At 39.9% G+C, this 24,339-nt stretch overlaps 1 protein-coding gene across 5 annotated transcripts in view; it reads right to left on the bottom strand.

The window, feature by feature from the left end:
* Window positions 1–19,321, bottom strand: part of moxd1 (monooxygenase, DBH-like 1) — a 36,727-nt gene extending 17,406 nt beyond the window's left edge. For 2 of the 5 annotated variants that reach the window (XM_041252313.1, XM_041252316.1), the window contains exons 1-4: window positions 17,295–17,858; window positions 10,475–10,621; window positions 7,903–8,070; window positions 7,727–7,810 (exon numbers count right to left, since the gene is read on the bottom strand). In XM_041252313.1, the coding sequence (XP_041108247.1) occupies window positions 7,727–7,810; window positions 7,903–8,070; window positions 10,475–10,621; window positions 17,295–17,567 (672 nt within the window). In that variant the 5' untranslated portion in view covers window positions 17,568–17,858. Of the gene's footprint in view, window positions 1–7,726; window positions 7,811–7,902; window positions 8,071–10,474; window positions 10,622–17,294; window positions 17,859–18,826 lie in introns of those variants that run through there. The other 3 variants (XM_041252314.1, XM_041252315.1, XM_041252317.1) reach the window with 3 other exon arrangements.
* Window positions 19,322–24,339: the final 5,018 nt, after the last annotated feature.

Genomic DNA, 24,339 nt, shown 5'->3' with positions numbered 1-24,339 from the left:
CCTATTGGTCTAACTCCTCAATATAGATGAGGATATTCCAGATAGGATCCTTGTCTCCTGAATCTCTTTTTACCAATAGCAGCAATAATGACAGTAAAAATCATACTGTAGACATAACAGCTGCCAAAGAAATACTGGCACCCCTGCTTAATGACAAATAAGTACAAAATACTTCCCCAAAGTGTCACATATTACAGATGATCCTGTGCTACCTATGTACAAATTTAAAAAAAAATGAAAACTTGAAAACAGTTAATAGTAAAGGGCCCTTATATAGGAAAATATAGGACTGCAATTTACTGTCAAGAGTGAATTAGCCAAATAAGTGAATAATTAAATGGTAAAATATAGGGGGAGAATTGTATTTGGCTTTTTTGAAGAAAAATCCAGTTTTGTCTCTGCTCAAATGTTTTTATAACTTATGTGACCAAGTACCCTTGTTTAATCAGCAGCAACTTATGTGTTCAGCTGCAGAAATAGGTATTGAAATAGGACTTCTAAAGAATTTCACACTGTGATGTTTATTTTAAGATCAGCAGGATATTAAAAAAAACACAATCTTGTGGCTGCTGTATAAATATTTATGAATATTTGCCTTCAGTTCTTCTAAAAGTTATGTTGATGTGTTGATACAAAGAGATTCAAAAGATTGAGAGGCAAAAGATTCTGTGGTCCGATGAAACAAAAATTGAACTATTTGGCCTAAATGCAAAGCGTTATGTCTGGTGCAAACTCAACACAGCACACCACCCAGGTAACACCATCCCTACTGTGAAGCATGGTGGTGGCAGCATCGTGCTATGGGGATGCTTTTCATTTGCAGGAACTGGGCAGCTTGTCAGGGTAGAGGGCAAAATGGATAGAGCTAAATACAGGCTTGAGGAAAACATGCTTCACTCTGCAAAAGACCTGAGACTGGGACGGAGTTTCATCTTTCAGCAGGACAATGACCCCAAGCACACAGCCAAAGTGACACTGGAGTGTCTTAAAAACAAGAAAGTGAATGTCCTTGAATGGCCCAGTCAAAGCCCAATTAAGAATCTGTGGCAATACTTATAGATTGCTGTCCTCTAACGATCCCCATCCAGCTTGACAGAGCTTGAACAATTTTGCCAGTTTGGGGCGAATATTGCACGATCCAGATGTGCAAACCTGGTAGAGACTGACCCCAAAAGGCTCACAGCTGTAATTGCTGCCAAAGGTGGTTCTACCAAGTATTGACTCAGGGGGGTGAATACTTATCTAACAGACAGTTCAGTTTTTTTTATTTTCATTAACTGTTGTTTCACAATAAAAATTCTCTTGCCTCTTCAAAGTGTTCAGTAAATCAAAGCAAAAAATAAATCCCATTTAAATGCATCAAGACTTCAGGTTGTATCACAACAAACTGAAAACTTCCAAGGGGGGTGAATACTTACTATAGGCACTGTACATATCTGTATAAACCAATTCCACTCCAGGTTTAACAGGTAAATTGATATCATTACTAGTGGTGGGCAATGATATGAAAATTGTATATCAATATCGATTATATCGATATCTTCCAAAACACAGAAAAATATAATAACACCATATGTAATATCAAACATATTTACATAATATTTACATATGAAAAGCAATAACTTACTTTAACTTAGTGGGGCTTAGCTTCACAATATCCATGGAGAAAAACAAGGTCTTGTTCTGTTGTTTTACTATTTCAGCATCAGCCACCTCAAAATTGAAATATTTCTATACTTTACTGCGCACAGACTTTGGGGTTGTTCGTGTTCTAGCCAATCTGGAAGTAACTGAATCTTCAGCTTCTGTGTGTAAATACTGACTCACGACACCTCTAAAAGTATTAAGTATGGCGTCAGGCTGAATTTTACACTATTTTGATATGTGTTTTGATGTTTTAAAAGTACATCTCATTTATAATACCGAAAGTTTACATTTTAAAAATACATTAATAATAGCGTAACACAGACAAAATGTAATGAAATGCTGACGCATGTGCATATCTCAAAATAATATAAAACAGATGGCCAATAGTGCTTAATGTAGCATGCAAATAGCGTTTGGTACCTAAATGCCAATCAATGGAAAAAATGGTGTGTGGTATTTGCCTGCAAGACTGACAATGATTGGTACGCATAGGGTTTGTTGCATCTTAATATAAAATAATCTTTACCATACTGTGTTTGTATTTTTAGCAGTACTAGCAATACAAAGTATGTCTCTGCGAGCATACCTGAATTTTTTTAATCCCACGATATCACGATATGGAAATGATTAACAATATTGAACGATATTGATATCGTATCAAAATATTGATATTGGTGCCCATCACTAGTAATGGCCTACTTCAGGGTCTGGATGGAGGTCTGATTGCTTCAAATAAACAATTTCTGATTTGGAAGGGCCAGTCTGGACCACCGCTGATCTATATATATATATATATATATATATATATATATATATATATATATATATATATATATATAAGTATTCTAACTCAGTCGATACAGTCAGTGAACAGCTACAATGGTTCACCCCTCAGTCAGCAAAATTCAAAATGACATGCCAGAACTCATAAATAAGTAGGCCACCATGACCTAGATTTCAGTTTATAAAAAAAAAAGTATGACATCAGTATGTATGGTTCAAGCACCTTCACCCTGTGGCTTCAACAGAGCTCCCAAAATGATGTCTAAAGTCTGTCAGGAACACCAGTTTAACGCATTAACCTGTCCAGTTGCAACACCCCTAGTTGAACTATAATGTTTCTGTTGACCAAAAACTAAATATAATGTTTTAATTATTTCAAGATTACCGTAATATGTTTTGAATAAGACCTATAGAGAGAAGAAGTTGGTTCTTATGAAAGGTCACAGCTGTTCCCCACTCACACACATGTTGTGGTTGGAAATATTAACATAATACTTTAGCTATGGCAATAACAACAAGAACAAATAGACACTTGGAACATAAATATTTAGTAAATAAATAAATAAATAAATGCTATGACTGGAACCCTTCCTGTTGGAAATACAGTTTTCTAAAGTGATTTAGATGGATTTCAGATGTACATTCCTGAAAACAAATTGCTTTGTTCTTACTGGGGGAAATGTGTTTTGGTATCCAATAGCAGGCATTTTACTTACTAAATATCTACTAATCATCTCCTCTTTAGACATACACAGACGATTTTAATGATCAAGTGCAGTGGTACCCCAAAATGTAATTTTTTTAAAAGACTGTAGCTGGAGATGGGCCTTTTTATCACCCCTTTCTCGCTAAATATCTTGGTATCTCTGAATAGATAATCTTCTTCCAATGAAGAATGAATGTGCGGGACAATTGTTCTTCATTATCATCATCATCACCAGTCTTGACACACCATTGCCTGTTTTGGGGTACACCAAAAATAAATCTTCTCACATAGTCATTCTGCGTTGGTAGTAAATATGTGGCGTACCTCTGCGCCTGTGGGACAGAATCTTCTGCATTTAAAGAGGAGATCATTAGCTATTCAGGGATAACCAGATATTTAGTAAGTAAGGGGTCTGAATGGGATACAAGGGGTAATAAATGTCCCACCCCCAGACATTCTGTTTCAGGGCTGGTGACACCATACTTGTGACAACCAGTGCATACTGTAAATAAGACAGGACAATATAAGACAACACAGTACAGCTGCAGTTCCAGCCAGGTACACATGAATGAACTTACAGTAAAAAAAAAAAAAGCTGGCTTTTACTTCTATAAAGACAATTTGGCTGATCTTATGTTACATATGTTTATGGCACCCAAATATATAACTTGACTTTGGCTTTAATAACATCCTAATGTCATATTTTCATAACGTCTTATCTTAATTTTGTATACACACTGATTACAACCTCAGCAAGTTATCTTTAATAATAACAAAAAATGGAAACATTTGCAGAATAAAGGGACCAGTGAGGCCTCAGTATTCTTGTCTCTTTTTATGACATTCTAGTGACTGATAGCTGAGTAAATAAAAAATCCAGTCTCTTTTTTTCAAACATATACTGTGCTGTATTATCCAGCACAGTGTACTAGTTGGGTTCTACATGACTCGGATAACAGTAGCTTTACGGTTTTGTCCTGTACCCTGTTAGACCATAAGTTGATAAGTTACCTCTAACATTTTTGCCTGCATTTTAAGTTCCATTAATTTTGTACTGCAGATACTGAGTAGTTACATTGCAATTCTAAATTATTTTTTCTCATCTCTCACCTACTCTCTCTGCCCTCTCTCCTACACACCCTCTCATCTCTCTCCTATACGCCCCCTCTCTCGTACACTCTCTCCCCTCTCTCCTACACGCCCTCTTGTCTCTCTCCTATACGCTCTCTCCCCTCTCCTACATGCTCTCCTCTCTCTTACACGTCCTCTCCTCTCTCCTATACACTCTCTCCTACACGCCCTCTCCTACACGCCCTCTCGTCTCTCCTATACGCTCTCTCCCCTCTCTCCTACACACCCTCTTTTGCTCCCTTTTACACCATATAGCCAGGGGCTTCATTGATTCAATCAAACATCCAATCACCACCTGGCCACATTCCAGAATGTTCCATTCACTTTCAATCAAACAATGACTCATTGAATCAAACAATCAAACCATGTGGCTGTGCAAACGGTGGCCATCTTGTTTACCAAGATGTCTACCAGCCACCAAACTCTCACTGACAGACACACGCACACACATTTGCATTCCTATATTTGTGTGGACTTCTCCTTGACTCGCACTATATTTTTATTTACTATTTCTAACTCCAGTCTGGCAAAACTCCACACTGCAGGTGAAAGTCGACAACAAACTAAATATTTTGGCACTTTTAGTCCTTAAAAACATGTTTTACAAAATGGAAATGTCCCCACAACGTCGTTTTTTCAGGAGTTACTATCTTTGTGGGGACATTTTCTCAAATTTTGTCTGCACATTGATAGTAATGCCTGCCCACACACTCATGTGCAGAGCCTATGCTCTGTCACTGGGGTGCGCAGTATAATACCGTATCCGTTGTTTACAGTTTTCTATTTAGTATATGTGTTTGTAACACAAGACTGACACAGTGCATCTTATATTTTAAAAATGACTACAGTATTTGTAGTCTGTAATGATGTACAGCTTTGTAATGCTTTTGGCTTCTAAATAGAACATGTCTTATTATTTACGTTACTGAATGTGTTACTGTGTCTATATCTCAACAGGTCTATTTATCTGCCCACAATATGGAAAGCAGCTGTCATCACATTGCAATCACCGGAACCACATTACTTAATGGTCAACCACATTTTTTGTTAAATTCAGTCTTTAAATGTTGCTGTTATTTTGAGCATGAACCCTTTTAAAATTCCTGAAAAATTAAAAAAAAAAAACAGTGTAGTGATTAAGAGGAAACTAACAGGAATAGCTTTCCAGATCATTAAACTTCCACAAATCGGAAATACAGATCGGAATGCATTCTTCCTCTAATAGAGATCATGCTGCCTGCTTCTGTGATCTAATTTCTCATATGAGATGCAGTAAGCCAAATACAGTAGTACCCTGGAGGAGTCAAATAAAAAGCCGTTATTGAACTGTACAATTTGTGATGAATTGCAGGTCACAGTGGAATAAAAGAGGGCACACAAGTGGTATCGTTTCTGGCATTCATTCAGTCAGCTTCTTAAACTGAGAGCCTTTGTTCTTTGCATAGAATCTGGTAAAGCATTCCGTAGTCAAGTTAGTCAAGTTGCCATAGAAACATGAAATGTGAGGCTTTCTGTCTTCAAATCTGGGATCATAGTGCAACTCTTTAGATATAAATGGGCATTTGTTCTATACATTAATTTGCCCCAACTACAGTTTACTTAAACATAGAAAGTCATTTTTTGGCTGTTGCGGGCCGGGGACAGAACAATTACGTCAGTTTTTATAATTGAGGAGCCTTTGCCATGGCTCCTGTGTGAACAACAGCAAGTCAGCTTAATTTAAAAAGGGTACTCCATATTCCAAGTCTCAAACTGCATTTACCATCTACAACGATAAGTGATCTTTTGAAAATACAACATGCTTAAAGGTTGTTAAGTTTATCAAAAGCTTAAAAGTTTATCATTTGCAGAAATACAGGTGTGCTTGTGAACATGACCTGCTCTGTGGGGAAACAGAAACCATCGCTGTTTGAAGGAATGCAACTTGAAAAGAAGATTAATGAACAGGGCTACTGCTGTGTATGAAGGTGGTTCGATAGGCCAACAGGAAGATGTGTCCTAGGTATCCCCCTTCCGTCTTGGCAGGAAGCCACTCACTGTGAGGTGAGGCCGGGTGGCAGGCCGGCTTCAAAGGTCAGGCCTCAAAGATGGTTAAGGGGAAAACCAACCACATGGAGAGGAGGTAGCAGTTGAAAATGAACAAAGAAAAAAATGCAGCTCACCTCTTCTGTTTAGGTCTACTATACACCTGGTAATACGGTTCTGTATCGCTGACTTTGCCTGCTGGGTTGTCAGACCTCATGCTTAACTACTGTTTAAAATCTTTTTTTTCTAAATCCATGTGAAAAAAGTGACTACAGAAATTTCTATATAAATGGTGACGTCACATCAAGACCAGCCGTATGAGGGGGAAAGATCATAGTTATCCTAACTAATGTACAGTATTTGTCTTGTTGTTTAGATTCACTTTGCATCATTTTCTGTTTCAGTAATCACATTTTGGTGACTTTGTAAAGCATCCTGTAGCCTCAACACAGCTCTCACAAACACTACACTATGTCATAGCACTCTTAGAACAAACGTAACATTTCTTGCATTTTCTAATGACTCAAAAGTTTTGCACATTAATGTGCTTAGAGATCAGATATGATTCTGAAAGCTCTATTGCATCTTCAGAGGTGTTTTAAACTTGAGTCTTAAAAGGTCACCTGTGACCTGGATAATTGTAGTGGTGACGTCAGACCCGAAAAGAACTCAGAAACCAAAACACGGATGGCAGATGAAAACTGAGCTGTGGGACGCTCAGTCTATTTATTAAATAATAAACAGAAAATAAAATGTATTAACACAACCAAACACACACAAAACAAAGGGTGCGTTGGCCAAACAAATAAACAATAATAGTAACTAAACAAGTATCGTGCTGGTTTTAACCAGCACGTATAGCAATTGTTTATCTCTCGACTTTAGTTTTACCTCCCAACTCTTCACTCGTTCTTCACTCTGAACCCTCTTCCCTAATGAGCTTAGAGTGGGTCTTTTATATCGTTCCTGGAGCCTTAATTAACCATTAAACCATTACCTTATTACGGCTCCAGCCACATTCCCACGAGCTTTACCAGGGATGTGGATTTAACCCCATCCACCCTTTGAGACCGGCTTTCCACCAGTCTAAAACAGCAAACAATGACGGACAGCTTTCACCCGTCCGCCCAAAACACAATATATATTAATAATAATAATAATAATAATAATAATAATAATACAGCACACACATGTATATAGGGGCGGGACACTCCGTCACATCACCACATACAAAATTGAATCTAAATAACTAATAATCAGCTTAGATAATTCTAATATTTCATACCCATACCAAGTTGTTATTATACACCTTTTGACACACTGCTGGTTTGAGAGTTCGCATGTGTTTTCATAAATCATCACGTGTTGATAAAAACTAAATTGGAAGTAACTAATCAGTCCTCATTTTCAAATAAGGTGCATTTAAACACTTACCTTTATGATGTGATGTTTTCTATCCACTTCTGGAATCTTAAACATTTTGCACCAATATGTTGTATCTTTAAAAGGCACTGGCACCTGTCTTAAAGAAACCACATTTTAAAATATGTTCCCCTAAAGAATTTGTACAGGATTAACTAATATTCTCTGATAATGCATATTCCACCTACGTTATTATGTCTTATGTCAAAGAAAGCAGTCCCAGAGTTTGTGACTGTGTGACTTTCTGGGTTAAGTAACCGCAGACTTTTCGTTCCACGATTTAACCCATGGTATTTGGGCCCAGGATGTCCAAAATCTTCAGAGTGATAGGCCCAAATCACTCTTATTGTACTTTCCTGGTAAATATTAAAGACACGTAAATCAGAACTAACTTAAAAATATGAAATTGTCTATGGATAGGGGTCTACTTAAATCACGGTAAATTTACATATTCTTCACGGGTAAGTTGAGGAATAAAATTAAGATTTCGCTGACATTTCTGGGACCTGTTTAAACATTAAATAAACCTAAGTAGAGAGTATTTCAGAACAAATGTAAAGCCTAAAAATAGTGGTAATTGCTTCTTTACTAAAACAGAGTGCTGTCACCTGTTAAAGGCAAGCATGCAACATCCCCCCGCAGTTGACTTGCCCATACATTGAAACTGCACGTCTTCATCCACTGAATTGGTAAGAAGTGTAAGGCAAAGCTTTGCCAAGTTATACAGATGTGGAAATCGATTAGAAACAGCCCCAAAACTCTGTTACCCAAGGGCATCTAACATACTTTAATAAAGGCAATGTATGCAGCACGTTCATTGTCGTGTTATTTGTCCCATCCAAAAATAAAATGAATTAGTACCGAGTCAAAACAAAGAAAATGTGGTTATTCGGGTCTAAAATTCCAACTGCGAAAAAGTAAGCAGCGGGTGAAGGGAGGTAGCTGTGCTAGATTGTTTTGGTACTGATTTAACTTGCAGACAGGAATACTTTTTGTCTGGGCTGACTTTCCAGTTTGGTTTCTGAAAGCTGTTTATTTTACATTCTGTTCAGCAGCCTATGTAGTAGCCTTTTATTCAACGTATGATTCTGAAGCTAAATAGCCATCGATCGTATTTTCTCCAGACAAATTAAGATATGCAAAACAATTACCTCAATCTGCATGTAGAGTTTCTTTGGGAATTACCTTGAAACTATCCTCAGCTGAAATATACTGTGCTTTTTTGTCATCCATTTCTACTTTTTCACCGCCAGTGCTGAAAACTAGATTTTAGCAAACTAAACGTAAACAATGAAGCACCAATTTTGTCCCACCCCCTACTGCCCAGTACAGGTCACAGAAAAGCAGTACAGACGCACTGATATACTGATTAAAACTTTGTTGTCATTTCAGTAGTAAACAACAACGTTAACCGCTTTGGAGATTTGTTTTTGTTTTTGTAAATGGTATTTGTGGCGTTTTTTTTTAATTTGTTTCGTTTTTGCTTAAGTGCAATGCACACAGGACGGCGAAGAAATAAAAAAGGGCTATCTACAGATGGAAGATACACAGTTTGCGCGCGTTGTGCAGTTGTTCATTTAAACAAGTTTTTTATTTCTCTCTCTCTGTACTTGTCCGGTATGCATTGGCCCCTAAAAGCCGTGGATTTCCGTGAAATCGCGATTTTGGTAGACCCCTACCTATGGATTACACATTTTCATAAACCAAATATTAAAATTAAATGCCAAACAACGCTGGTTTAAACAATACTAGATTTAGATACTTTCAGAATAGTTTCCATAGGATTTATCACACAGGGCCAGTACTAAGCTTGCAGTCTATCTTAATGGGACAATTAGACACAGCATTTGTACCGGCTTATAAAATGCTGAAGCATATATATGCCAGCTCATATGGTTCCCTTGTGTGTATTAAGCTCACATTCTTCACCAAAATACAACAATTAAAAATAAATAAATAAAAACCTCTTAATTTGCAATTAACAATTTTTAATTTGTTCTGTAATAGAAGAAATAAAAAAAAAATGTGAATCCCAAGCCAGTGGTTGTGGATGGCTGCCAATTGAAGCTGTCAGCCATATGAAGCAGGACTCAGCTGAGAGGTCATGGGGAAGGATTGAAATGTTTGCAGAAGTACAGATATGGCCACACGTTTTGCATCTAATTTTGCTTTATAAAGTGAAATGAAACCTGCTGAACAATGTAACGTTAACATTAAATTACATACAGCTTTATAGTTTTCCATATACTTAATGAAAACTGACAAAAAATGAAAAAAGTGACATTTTGAAATCTAACAGGAACTATTATGGCTTTTGCAATATCATTTTGTAGGGGGCTTTGTGGTCCAGTGGTTAGAGAAAGGGGCTTGTTAGGAGGTTCCCAGTTCAATCCCAGCTCAGCCACTGACTCACTGTGTGTGACTCTGAGCAAGTCACTTAATCTCCTTGTGCTCCATCCTTCGGATGAGATGTAAAACCAAGGTCCTAATGTAAATGACTCTGCAGCAGTAGTTGTTGAAGCATAGTGTCACCCCCTAGTCTCTGTAAGTCGCTTTGGATAAAAGCGACTGCTAAATGACTTAATAATAATAATAATAAATACATTATATTAAATAAAATATAAGTTTTGTCTCAATCCTACAATTCTAGGCGATGCAAAACTTGTGGACATAGCCGTACATTCTGGGATTTCAGCAACTCTGTCATACAACATAGTAACATACACAAATGTTTTAAGAAATATCCATAACCAGTCATACCGTAATAGGTTTGTCATTTATATCACACGTGTGGAGATCTCTGCTGAAACCTAGGATGGTGTGTGTGCTGTTTTCCATTGCATACTCCAGGCGATAATTCTGATGGTAATCTCTCAAGACTTCTCTATTCATGTCTGCAAAATAATCCTGTTGAAGTATTATAAACAGAGATGACAGTCTGCATCCGCTGAAGAAGACCAAAACAATTGTCTGAAGAACAGCAGTAATCTGACACAACATTTCTAATTAAAACACACATGCCATTAATAAAAGCATGCATGACATTTGAAATTCATGCTATTCGTTACTGAAAACAGTAAAGTCTTGAATACTAATCAAAATATCATTTGTTGAGTTACCAATTTAGCTCTTTCCATATTGATAATGATAACACACCTTTCTTCTAGCACAAGGAAGCAAAGGAAAGTCATTTATACACCATTTCCATTTGCGATTTAAGGGTGGCTTTGATCTTTTTTGTCCCTTTTGTCCTTAGGTGAAGCTGCAATTAAACAGAGTAGGTATTGCTCCAGACATGAGACCAGAGTTATCAGATCATGTGTTTATTATTATTAGTGTTTTAATCTTCTTTTTTAGATAGTTTCATCCATGCACAGGATACTGAAGAATTATCTTGGTAACCGCTAATAAGAGGCTAATATAGTAGGACATGAAAACGGAGCACCAATAAATTGTTTGGCTCAAACATGCTATAAAAAGTTGTATTTGCATACTGTACATACTTCAATAACAATACAGGACAAACTTGTTAAGGTATATCTTAATTACAAAATATAAAGAAATGCCTCCTTCTACCATTTCCTAAATGGTGTTTCACCTCAGAAAGGGGGCTCCCGAGTGGCGCATCCGGTAAAGGCACTTTGCGTGGAGTGCAGGATGCGCCCTATAGCCTGGAGGTCGCCGATTTGAGTACAGGCTATTCCACTGGAACTCCCAGGAGGTGGCACATAATTGGCCAAGCGCAGCCCGGGCGGGAAGGGCTTAGGTCGGCCAGGATGTCCTCGGCTCACCGCGCACCAGTGACCCCTGTAGACTGGCCAGGTGCCTGCAGGCTTGTCTGTAAGCTGCCCAGAGCGGCGTTGTCCTCCGACGCTGTAGCTCTGGGTTGGCTGCATGGCAGGCTTGCAGAGTGAAAAGAAGCGGTCGGCTAACGGCACACGCTTTGGAGAACAGCGTTTGTTCGTCTTCACCGCTCCCGAGTCAGTGGTGAGCTGTGCTTAAAATATAATTGGACATTTAAAAAAAAACAGGGTGAAATCAACTGACCATTACTAAATTAAAAAAAAAAAACAAAAAAACAACAGGACTTTCATTCAAACCTTAACTATGTCTAGTTAAGACCGAAGTTTGGAAATGATACAGTTCATCAGACCGCAATTCTGGCGTATATATATATATATATATATATTTATATATATATATATATATATTAAATCCACAGACTGCTGCATCAAATATATCCATATTTATTGATTTGTCATCATTTGTATGTATAACAGTATTGATGTTGAAGAGGTTTGAGTGGTTTAACAGCGAGCATCATGCAAACAAACACATTTTCTCTGCAGGACTACTCACACCAATACCCACTGTTTTGCAAAAACAACTAAGAATGTTTCAGAACAAATCTTAATAATGTCTATGCCACAAATTTCTATGCAGTTAGAAATATACAATATGTACTCCAACATGGTCTGTGCTTTTTTCTGTATAGTCTTTTCTGCATGATTTAGATTTGTTTTTTATCAAAATTGTAAATCTGTAATCCTATATCCCACAACACCACAGACTACTATAATTGGTGTTCCCTTCCCCCCATGCATGGTAAAATAGATGTACTACACTGACATTGATTCTCATCTCTGCTATTATTTGAGCAGTTCTAAGACGCGTCAATGATAGATAAGTATTTTTGGGCAATACCAGAAAAAAGGTCAATTGACTGTTATAGTATAAAAACTAAAATCCTTTATAAACATAAACACATACAAAAATGCTGAAAAAGGGAATAGATAAAATCCTGAAAAAACTAAAGTGCTAGTTATGTAGCATCAGGACTGGGTTTTGCAATTGATTTAGAAATTTTGAGGATTTATTTTCAGTCTAATTTTTGTAACTATCATTGTAACATAAATACATTGTACATAACTATAATAGTTATGTAATTAATGCCAGTTTCTATAGTCTTAATAAACTGTACAAAATCAATTGACTGAGGATTTTTCGCCACTTCATTATCCCACTTACTATATGATGGAGCTGGTAATTGAACGCAACATATGTCTTGAGACAGACATTTGCTTTATGTCTAGAAACAGGATTTGCCTCTGGCAAAGGAAGTGGTATCAATCGTTTATTATCTGTCATCTGTACAGAGGGGTATCAGCACAATGATAGACCAAAGAATAGAGAATGCACAAGGATCCCTTGTAAAATTTTATGGGACCATGGTAAAATCATTACGGTAAAGCATAAACAACTAATGATAAACCACATGGATACATGGTAAATATAGACTGTAAATGTGCAGCATTATCTTACATAGTAGCATTATCGTTTTATAGTCGTCGATGAAGATTATACATGAAGCAAAAGCCTAAAATGCAAAATAAACTTTTATGACAGACAGGAAAGTGTGCTCTAATGAGACATGTAGGGACATGTACTGAAGGAGCACTACATGAAAGTAACCCACCCTCTAGCCACTGTTTTGATAGATACAGTATGAACAACAAACAGTACTGTAACAAATAGGATATTGCTTACCTCTACAGCACATTAATATTTCTGTCACCTGAAACACCAGTATCTAAATATCTCTTTTGTCAGTAATTACTCATTTTCAATATTTTGTCAAATATGAGCATGTTACAAGAGATAAAATGTAACAAAACAGATTTTTATTTAGAAGATTTAAACATGTACAATAGCATAGACTGTATAGTATTATTTGTCTGCCTTTAGTCAGTAAATTAGTTAAAATCTGTGTAGGGTTGTCGCAACGTCCACCCCATTCTGTATAAATGTGTGTGCACTGATTACACCGTGTAACAATTTTTTTTTTTTTTTTTTTGTTCCTGGGTAGTAAGTGTTATTTCCTAATTGCTTATGCCTCAAAAGTATAGAAAATGGCTATTATTCCCCACAAACTTTGCTTTTGTGACCAGGACAGTGATATTTCAAAATATCACTATTTCCAATGGGAAAACAGGCAAATGTGTGTCTTTTCGTTCACATAAAGTCAGAAAAAAAAACATATGAATCCAAATTAACATGTATTTATACTAAAGTAATACAAAAATGACTACAAAAGATTTAGAAGTGAGTAGTTTTTCAAGATTTATGATTATACTGTATTTACATTTTTGTATTACTTTAGTATAAATACATGTTCATTTGGATTCATATGTTGTTTTTTTCTGACTTTATGTGAACGAAAAGACACACATTTGCCCGTTTTCCCATTGGAAATAGTGATATTTTGAAACATCACAGTCCTGGTCACAAAAGCAAAGTTTGTGGGGAATAATAGCCATTTTCTATACTTTTGAGGCATACGCAATTAGGAAATAACACTTACTACCCAGGAACAAAAATTGTGTTACATAGTGTTATTATTGTTACTGTGTATGTATTATGATTTATTGCAGTGTTATTATTTGCGGTGTGGACAAAAGCCATCACCATTATTTGTTATTGTTTTGTTTGTGGTTTAGAAAATACTTATGAGGATACGTAACTGATCACCTACTGAGTATTTAATTAGCTGACAGTCACGCATCATTATTAAACTCGTTCAGGCTCTGGCCAAGGGGTAGTAAGATAATTACTAGCTAGTTAACCCCTCAGCCAGAATATAAAAGACCTGCAGATTAGCTGCACAAGGAAGTGTTCAGAGTGGAGAAAGGTAGTGGAGCGTCAGGAGGTAAAATGACTAAAATTACTAAAAACAATTACTACGTTGTGCCTCCAGCACAATATCAAGGCTCAATATCAAGGCTCCATTCGGGGAGAATGTCCCTTCGTGGAGAGCGTAATCACTGAGCACCGCTGAGAAAACGGGTCGTCAAGAAATGTGCACCCGGAGATATAGAATCAACGGGGGTATGGCACGCAGAAATGGCCACCAGATACACTTTCAAAGTAGAAGGTGACCTACCAGCATCCAGCAGTTCTTGCAGAAACTACAAGATAACTGGTACAGGGCAAGATACAGGGCCATGGCCTCCAGTCAGACACCAGTTCTGTCCTAGTGTTCTGCAATGTGCCAACGACCGCATCAGATAGCCCCAGGGCTGACCAGTGGTCCCGTTCAGGGGCCAGACTCATAATTGGAACCTGCCTGGTTCCGGGTGTCAGAGAATGCCTTTTGCCTGATTGAGGAGATCCAGGTGAAGTGGGATGGGGTCGAAAACCAGATTCTCCTTGGCCACCGGGGGAACTGTTGCCTTCTCTAACCGGACTTTCTCTAGGAAGATCGGGAGCAGCGGTATTGGCGGGATTGCGTAAAGAAGCGTCCTGGGCCACCTGTGGGCTAGGGTGTTGACGCAGAGTGGACCGTCTAAGTGGTGGAGGGAGGGGGTACAAGGGGGCGAGCACCCACGTGCAAGCGCCCCAATATTGCAGCTAGTGTGTTGTGAAGGAATGGGTCTGAGGCCGCAAGCCTTCAACCCCTGCTGGGGCTGCTGAGGTTGGGGTGGAGCATGCTGAGGTGGCTGCTTAAGGCAGGGGTCCTGGAACTGCCTTCCGGAATACTGCTGCGTGGATGTGCCATGCCCTGCATTCCCCCTGCTTTGCAGGAGAGCCCGGTTGCCTGCTGCTGAGGTGGACTGCAGGCGGTGCCTCAAGTCACCCAGGGAGCTGTGGGGACCGGGATTGTCTGGGTTATAGTGCATGTGTGGGGAGGTTGCCAACAGCTCGACCTGTCCTGCGCCGCAGAATCTCCCTTCAGAATCACTTCAGAATCTCCTCCACTTCTGGCCCAAAGGTGTTCCCCAGGGATATCGGCAAGTCTAGCACTGCCGCCTTATCAGCATCGGGAACCATCGCCTGTAACAGCCATAGCTGTCTGTGAGCCACCACCAGGCCTATGCCAGGCTCTGGCATAGGGATTGCCCTTGAAGGCTGTAAATCTGGGGCATCGTGTCTGAAAGGAGGTGCAACGCGGAAGCCACAGGCTCAGGGAGCGGGGCATCTCATGGTATGCCATCCATATAGATGGTCAGGATACCCGCCGTATTTGCAAGGAGAGTATCCTGTACCTCCACTGCATAAGCCTGCTTCAGATTCGTCTTCGCGACCCTGCCCTGCGGGTTTGGGCACGCAGGGTCCTTGGGTAAGCTCCCCACCAACGGAGCCTTGACCAAAGCTGCAATGGTGGAATCCACTGGGGAAAAACCTGCGAGATCCAGTTTCTCCGTGCCTTCCAAGGAAGCTAACGGGGCTGCATCCGGAACATGGACCGGCGTGGCTCAGCCGCTGTCGTCCAATGGACCTGCAAAAAGGTTGCAGCGCGTCCCATCAGTGCCCACATGGAACTTGAAAGCGGGGCCACACTAGCCTCCGAGGCAACCCGTGTGAACGGCAGCCGGTGGAGTCACTCAGTGCCGAGCACCGGCAGAGAAATGGTGTTCTCTCTAAGAGTGTAGGCTGAAAAGACAGTCATAATACAGACAGCCTGCGACGCAAACATAGATTCCACAAACGCTGCAAAGTCAGATCTCAGCATTAATGCAAGGGAACTGTAGTTGACTCAGAAGAGCTCTTCAAAACCATGCTCAGTTTAGTAACACAGAAGTTTACCTTACCGTAGGTGAGAGGCAAAGGAGGAAATGGTCTCTGCGGGTTGACTGTTTAATCGCTCGGTAGGCAGGACCGAGGACGTCACCCCACGGGGGGGCCTATCGGCAGCCCTGACATAAAATGCTCAGTGAGTACCTGACCTGTGGCAGGCATGACCCAAAAGTAATGTTGGTGATCATCTTCGAATTCAAAGAGGAGTACCATTTATTATACCTGGAACATGGATTATGTAGTTATATAGTTCACCCATTCGAAATCATGTAATTCTAATAGGATGGACCACACAGTTCTCTGGGATATCATAGTGGAAACATATTCCCTGACACTGAACAGAATTGTTGACAGAAAAGGCTGACAGTATAGGATGAATCTCCCAAACAGATGTAAATCACGCACAACATAACTACTGTACTGCTAATAACCAACAACATATGCAGATTTTGTACATGAATTTCAATTGTAACTTATTGTGAAAATTACAATGTGGCTTGATAATCTGTAATTTAAATGTTGAAGTGAAGCTAATTACAAAAATACGTAGCTATTCAGCATGTCAGCCCATCTGTTTCCTCGCATAAAGAACATTACCTTATCAGCTTTATTTCCCAACAACAGAATGTGTGCAAAGTAATAAATAAATAAATAAATAAATAAATAAATGCATGAAAGAATGTTATTATCTCTAAGCATAACAGCTTAAAAGAGCATATAATATGGTGATTCACTTAGTTTAGTTTATTAAGGTTGTGCTCGCTGGTACACCAAAGTATAATCACTACATTATCCTCGGAAGTTCATTGGAACTTGAAGAAACTTGTAGCTGTAGATGTTTTCAAAACAATTTAATTGTAACTCTCCCAAACCTAACTACAGGAACATCAATCATATTGAAAGACACCAATACTGAATACGCCTAATGTACATACACACTTCATATGTTATAATAAAGTTGTAATTGTTAAATGTATTGTTGAGCCAGTGTTATAAATAAACGTACCTGTAAATAGGGTTGACCTTTTTCAACCCCCCCTATTACAATATCAGAAAACGCCATTCGTCCGGTGGGAGATAATCCAAACCCAACATATCCTTTGGTCTCAACTTCCGTCTCAAATGTGATGGTTTTTTCATCAAATCTCCATTTCAGGTGGTATTTCCCATGCTCATCCAACACTGCCGAGTGCATAAAAACCATTCTGGAACAGAAGGTCGGGCACAGTCCAGATGTTACAATAACAAACAGGATGGAAACAAAATTGGGTATCATCATATTGGATCTTTATATCATTAGCTTAAAAAAAAAAAAAATTTACTGCACCCGACTTTCCCAAAATATACTTAACGTTATAAGTTTCCAGTTGTGGTGTTTTTAGGCAGTGTTAAAAGCAAACTTGTGCAAGTGTCATCTATCTGCACAGACACGTCTTGTTCTCCTGTTATGGTCAAAATCGTCTCTCTCAGTTTCAAGAAAAAAGTGCCAAAAGCAGTTAAAAAACAAAAAAATACAAGATTTAAGCGAGAGGGCGTGACTTGCAGATTAATTCATATCATTGTGTTATTTACTGAGAGAGAGAGAGAGAGAGAGAGAGAGAGAGAGAGAGAGAGAGAGAGAGAGAGAGAGAGAGAGAGAGAGAGAGAGAGAGAGGGGATGCCGCAATAATAAATCGTTTGTGAACTATTTCAACAAATCACATTAAACTGACTTGATCCTGCAGACATTTCCCGGCAATTCGATGTTAAAATGTTTTGGGGTTTTTTTTGCACCAAAGGCTGCCGCCTGTCTGATAATTTATTGCTGTTGGGTAACTGTGTTAGGCAAATACGGTCTCATTACTCAAACAGCTCACACGATATTTTTTTAAAAGTACTTTATCAAGCCACTCCCAAGCAGTATGTTAGATGCACTACAGGCCACGAGGTAAATCCTTTTTTTTATTATTATTATTATTTACTTTACTTTTATTAAAAAAAAAAAAAAAAAAAAAAAGATTAATTTTATTATAAAAGTAAGAACGTTGAATATGCTCCCGAAAAACAAACACATCAGACTAGTCCTTAAATATTGCAGTGTATTGTCTCACAGAAAAAAATAAAATAAAATAAAGGTTCAGTAGGGTTACCATATTTCAGATCCTCAAAAAAAGGACACTGCCCATGGGGGGGTTGCTGACTGGTCTGACCATTTTTATTTAAGATTAACCTTTCGTTGTGCACGGAAAAACTAAACTGTGAAGTTTATTTCTACTTTGAACGTCTGAAAATTATTAAAAAAAACAACAAAAAAAGTAGAATTGCCTGCATCAAACATACATGTAACTTTTTACAGTCAATACTCTATTGCTTAGCAATCATGTACGTCTTTGCAAGACAACTGTGTCAAATCTGTGCACCAAACGCTGCTTCTTTTTGCGTCAATGCATATTCCTCTGCACAGCGCATCTTTCTCAGCAGTGGCTGATTGCTCAAGTCGTTCTGAAAGTCTTTGCAAGAAGTTGTGCTGTACAAGCAGGATCCCATTCAGAGACTCACCAGTCAAGTTGTTCCTTTCCTTTTTCCACTGGCTTTGCATCAGTGAAAAGATTTGCTCTACATTTGCATTGTGAGAGGGAACAGCAAAGAAGAACTGCGTGATCTTTAACAGTTCTGAGTGACATTCAGTGTTTTTTGGACCTGTTGAAATACTCGGTTCATTTGTGTGCTAGCAAACTTCTTGAGATTGCTGAACTGACCAAGCACTTGTCATCAATTTGCGCCCCCTTCTATGTCAGGTATTTGACATAAGATTCCACATCATTCCAATTTGGCATCTCACTCAGGGCAATCCACATGAGACAAGAGAGCTCTTCCAGGGGTGCCATCGACATCTCCAAATATTGTAAGCATGTGCTGTACAGACATTCTACTTTAGCACAAAATATGTTCCACTCTTCATCAAGGCCCTCCTTGCACTTTTGCGCCAGTAGTCCCTTAACTTTCAGTGACATGAACTTCTGGGTCTTGCGTTCAAGGAGAGTGCACTGACTTCCAGCTGGTCACCACTTCCACTATTCCCTTTCTATTTCTTGGATGTGTGAATGGAATGCACTCATGAGTGAGTGCATTGCCAAAGGTGAATGTCGCTGAGCTAATCTTCCAAAAATGTGTTGATCACAGTGTGTGGTTTGTCCTGTAACAGGAAGAAAGACTTCAAGGCTGGAAACATCTGCAGTTTCGTTGATGTATTGTGCAATAGTGCCTGCAGTCTTATTAGCTCTGGACCCCAATTAGCTTTCACTGCAACCCGCTGTTTTTCCAGTCAAAATACTTACTGAAAATATTTTCACAGCCCCATGATTGCTTCCATCTGTAGCTACTCCACATTAAGGTATGTCGTTAAGTGCTTTCACAGCAGTGTTAACAGAATGTGATGCAAGCACAGAGTTAACAATTACCTCCGCCTTGCTTCAAGCACTTAACTCAGAATCAGGGAATATCTTTTTTCAGTAGATGCAATATATTGACTTGAAACTGTTATGATGCATGGCAGTGTGAAATGCTAGTACACATTCTGCTGCAGTAACAGAATCCTTAGATTTGCCGCCTGGTTTGACAAAATAATCTGTCACCTTCTCCTTTCTTGCGTTTCTCAGAATTTATCAGCTTTTAAATCAAGCGCACCTTTATTCGCAACAGAGACATAAGTGCCACCTCTGCATATTATGCAGTCAGCTTCCCATTCTACTCGACTGCCACAAAAACACAGAAATGTTGTCTTAAGTGTTTCAGTAAATTTACATTTTCGTTTTGGCATTATGCTTAGTGGCAGGTCACTGCATCCAACACAACTGCAAATGTTTAGAACAAATTCAACAAAATGAATAACTCTAACGGATCTGCAGCCTAAAGGGATCAAAAAAAGTGGATACAGCATGCGATCACAGTAAATGTTACAAAAGAATGGCACATGGATGGACAGAGATATGCGCTAGTTTTGGACAATTCAATTATTTAAATCCAGGTTGCTACATCCAAATCGCTTTATCTAAAAAAAAACAAAAAAAAAAAAAAAAAAAAAAAAAAACAAAACAACAACAACAACAAAACGTTTTAAGTTTGGAACTCACCGTAGCTCAGTGTTATTTACATTATCGCCTGTGCCCTGCTACAGTTTGATGTTAAGGCAGCGTCTACATATTTTGAGTTAGAAACTGAAACTTTCAAAGTATTTTTTTTTAATACATTTTTTTTTAAATACCTTGTGGCAGGGCGATTTCCCGGTAATTCGATGTTAAAATGTTTTGGGTTTTTTTGCACCAAAGGCTGCCGCCTGTCTGATAATTTATTGCTTTTGAGTAACTGTGTTAGGCAAATACGGCCTCATTACTCAAAGAGCTCACACGGTTTTGTTTTTTAAAAGCCGCTCCCGAGCAGTATGTTAGATGCACTACAGGCCACGAGGTAAATCAATTTTTTTTATTATTATTTATATAAAAAATAACTACCAGTTCGATTATATTGGTTTTCAATAGTTTACAGAATAAACTCACCAAAAAAATAAATAAATAAATAAACAAAAATAAAAATACAAGACAATGACTTTGGTAGATTAACATATTGGTGTGCAATTTTGTGCCGTTTATGTTCAGAAACAAAAAAAAAAAACACGTATTTATTTTACTATAGAAGTAAGAACGCTGAATATGCTCCCTAAAAACAAACACATCACACCGGCCGCCGGCGGTCAAGTGTATACCGGGGCGGGGTAGGAACAGAGCTTAGTTTCAGGCAACAACAGCCCACAGTATAGAGAGAATTGGATTCCAGCGGACGACCTTTTAGGGGAGTAGCGCTAGCCGTTTTTACGGCACCTTTTATTTGACTTTTTTTGTACTGTGTTTTGTTTTCCATTTTTGTACAGCTTGTCGTATTAGTCCTCCGTGAGTTACCATCGCTAGTAACGTCACATGACCACCTTTATTTACTTTCGTTTTTGTTTGTCATCAATAAATCCTGCGTGTCTGTGCCGGCGTTTCAATAGTGTATGTTTAATCAGCAGCTACCCACACACGTGACACGAGCAAGACCCTGTCACAGATCTATACAGTACTAGTCGCACTTTAATAGCAAACTGTATTTATCTTACGTTCCTGTATTTAAACTTAAACCTCAGCGTTTCCACAAATATATTTGAAGGGGCATTCTCATACCTCCCATTAAAATGTACACACTAGCTTTAGAGTGCAGCGATAAAGAGCACATTTTAACATGAAAACGTTAGGTTATTACCATAACCCTGATTCCCTGAAAAGATAATGACAACCATTACCGAATGGGAAGAGTCTCTGTGACCGTCAATCACTGACATATATAAAAAAAGCTGCCTTATTAGGACCCTGCTGAGATGAGGAAGTCCCTCCCACCTCCTATTGAAGAGGGATGTCCTCACAGTAGCTCATCCCCATTTTCTTTAGAAAACAGAGGTCAGCTGTTGACACGAACTCAAAGGGTAATGGTTGTCATTCTCTTTTGAGGGAACCAGGGTTATGGTAATAACCTAACATTCCCTTTCAATTCGAATGACAACCATTACCGAATGGGAAAGCTGTATGAAAGCTGTCGTGGGTCAAGATTACCGACAGTATAACTCCCCGACGATAGCCTCAGAGCCCACATGACGCCTAAGGGCATGCCGTCTGCAACACTCTAGAGCCCAGAGAGGGTCTTGTTCGGTTTGTAACATCAAGGCGGTAAAAACGCACAAATGTCTGACTACCTGTCCATGTAGCAGCATTGCATTACTCATCTAAGGAGGCGCCATGATGGAAAGCCCACTGGTAGAATGGGCCGTAATGTTCCCTGGTAACGGGGAGTCCGTCTGTTCATACGCCAAGCATATCGCATCTGTCACCCAGTGCGCTAGACATTGTTTTGACAGGGCCCGACCTCTATAGCAGGACCTATAGCAGACAAACAGCTGGTTGGACTGTCTCCAGGATGCCGTCCAATCCAAATAACAGCGCAGAGCCCGAACTGGACATAGCGTGTGTTGTCTACGGTCCTTCTCTGACTCGTGGGGAGGAGGTGGTCTAGTTTCCAAAACCATTGATTGGTTAATATGGAATGAGAATACCATCTTTGGCAAAAGGATGGATTTGTTCTTAATGTTACCTGCGAGTCATTCCCAGTGAAAGCCATACATGTGTCATCGATGGACAGCGCGTGGTGCTCACTTACTTGTCTAGCAGACGTAATGGCTATTAAATGTCACTTTCAATGAAACAGGGCGGAGTTCTGCTGACGCCATGTGCTCAAATGGGGGACCCATAAGGGTCCACAGTACCAGTTCTACATCCCACTTGGGGAAGATACTTTTCATGGGAGGATGAAGCCTCCAAGCCTCTTTAAGAAATTGCACTGCCAGGAAATGTGCCCCAGGGGGCACCGTGCCAGTTTTATCATGGCACACTGATATTGCTTCCAGGTATACCTTCAAAGTGGATGCTGATTTTCCTGTGTCAAACAAGTGTTGTAAGAAGGTTAATACCATCTCAATCGGGCAAGTCACAGGATTGTGACCTTTGGCTAGGCACCAGTCTTGGAAAACTTTCCATTTATATGAGTACTGGGCTCTAGTGCTCGGCGCCCTAGCAGACTGTAGTGTTTCTACTACTGCATCTGGCAAACCTCGTCTGAATAGACGGCTCCATTCCACAGCCAGATCCAGAGTTGGAGCTGGGCTGGGTTTGGGTGCCATAATAGCCCCTCCGCTTGGCTCTGGAGGTCCTTGTGCAGCGGGGGCTGCCATGGCTGATCCGACAACATGTCAGAGAGGAGAGCAAACCAAAAGCGTCTCGGCCATCTGGGTGCAACCAACAAAACATGTGATCTCTCCACCCTGATCCTCTCTAATGTCAGGGGTAGTAATGGTAGCGGAGGGAACAGGAATGTAGGCTACCACTGTGGTATTGTCCATCCGGTCCAGCACATGTGTGTGCGCTAATTGCTGGCGAAAATGGGATAACGCCAGGCTCACTGCTTTCAGCTCTTGCGCATTTATGTGCGCTTGCTGCCAATGTCTCTTCCACTGACCTCTTATTCCTCTCCCATTCCAGAATGCTCCCCAGCCCAGGCTGGAGGCATCTGTAGTGATCACTTCCCTTCTGTGAGGGGATCCGAGGGGAGGTCCAAGGCACAGATTGCCGAGATGGAGCCACCACTCCAGTGTCTTCCGGCATTGTCTGGGTACTCGCACCAGCCGTTACCAATCTTGGACTGGGTGCACCTTGAACGTATTCACCCAGGCTTGAAGTGGGCTCTTTCTCAGCAGCCCTATTGGAAGGGTTCTCGAGGCGGCTGCCATCAGCCCCAACAACCTCTGATATACTTTGACCTGTTGGAGAGTGTGGTCTCCAACGACCGAATCCCGTCTTCCAACAGTGAGGCAAGCATGCTCGCAGACTGAGACGGTACAAAGTTGCACTTGTGTTGATGTATTGAGAGCCCTAACTTTGCCACATGATTTATAACCTGTTTTGTGTGCACCTCTGTGCATGCTTTTGACTGCACGCAAACTAACCAGATAGTTTAGGATCTGAATACCCCGCAGCTTGAGTGGAGCCGGTGCTGCATCCATGCCCTTTGAAAATGTGTGGGGCGCCAGCGAGAGGCCAAATGGCAGCATGCAGAATTCATATGCGTTGTCTTGAAAGGCGAAGCACAGATATTTTCTGTGTGCGGGACGGATCGGGACGAGAAAATAGGCGTCTTGCAGGTCGATCGATGTGAACCTGTCACCCGGTTGGACGGACTGGAGGATACGCTGTGCTGTCAACATGTTGAACTTCCTCTGTTTGAGGAACAAATTGAAACCACCGTCCCTCTTGGGCACCAGGAAGTACCTGGAGTAGAAGCCGCTGAGGGCATCGCTTGGACTTACAAGCGTACAGTGTTGTTCCTTTGAAGATTGTCTATCTCCTGTTGAAGGAGTATCACCCTCGCTGGTTCGATGGTGGTGAGGAGCACTCCCTTGAAGGGTGGTGGACCTATGCGGAATTGTAGAGCTT

Source organism: Polyodon spathula, chromosome 6, assembly GCF_017654505.1.
Source record: "Polyodon spathula isolate WHYD16114869_AA chromosome 6, ASM1765450v1, whole genome shotgun sequence".
In the NCBI taxonomy this organism is placed as follows: domain Eukaryota; kingdom Metazoa; phylum Chordata; class Actinopteri; order Acipenseriformes; family Polyodontidae; genus Polyodon; species Polyodon spathula.
Note: the sequence above shows the minus strand (reverse complement) of the source record. Positions and strands in the feature narration are given on the sequence as shown.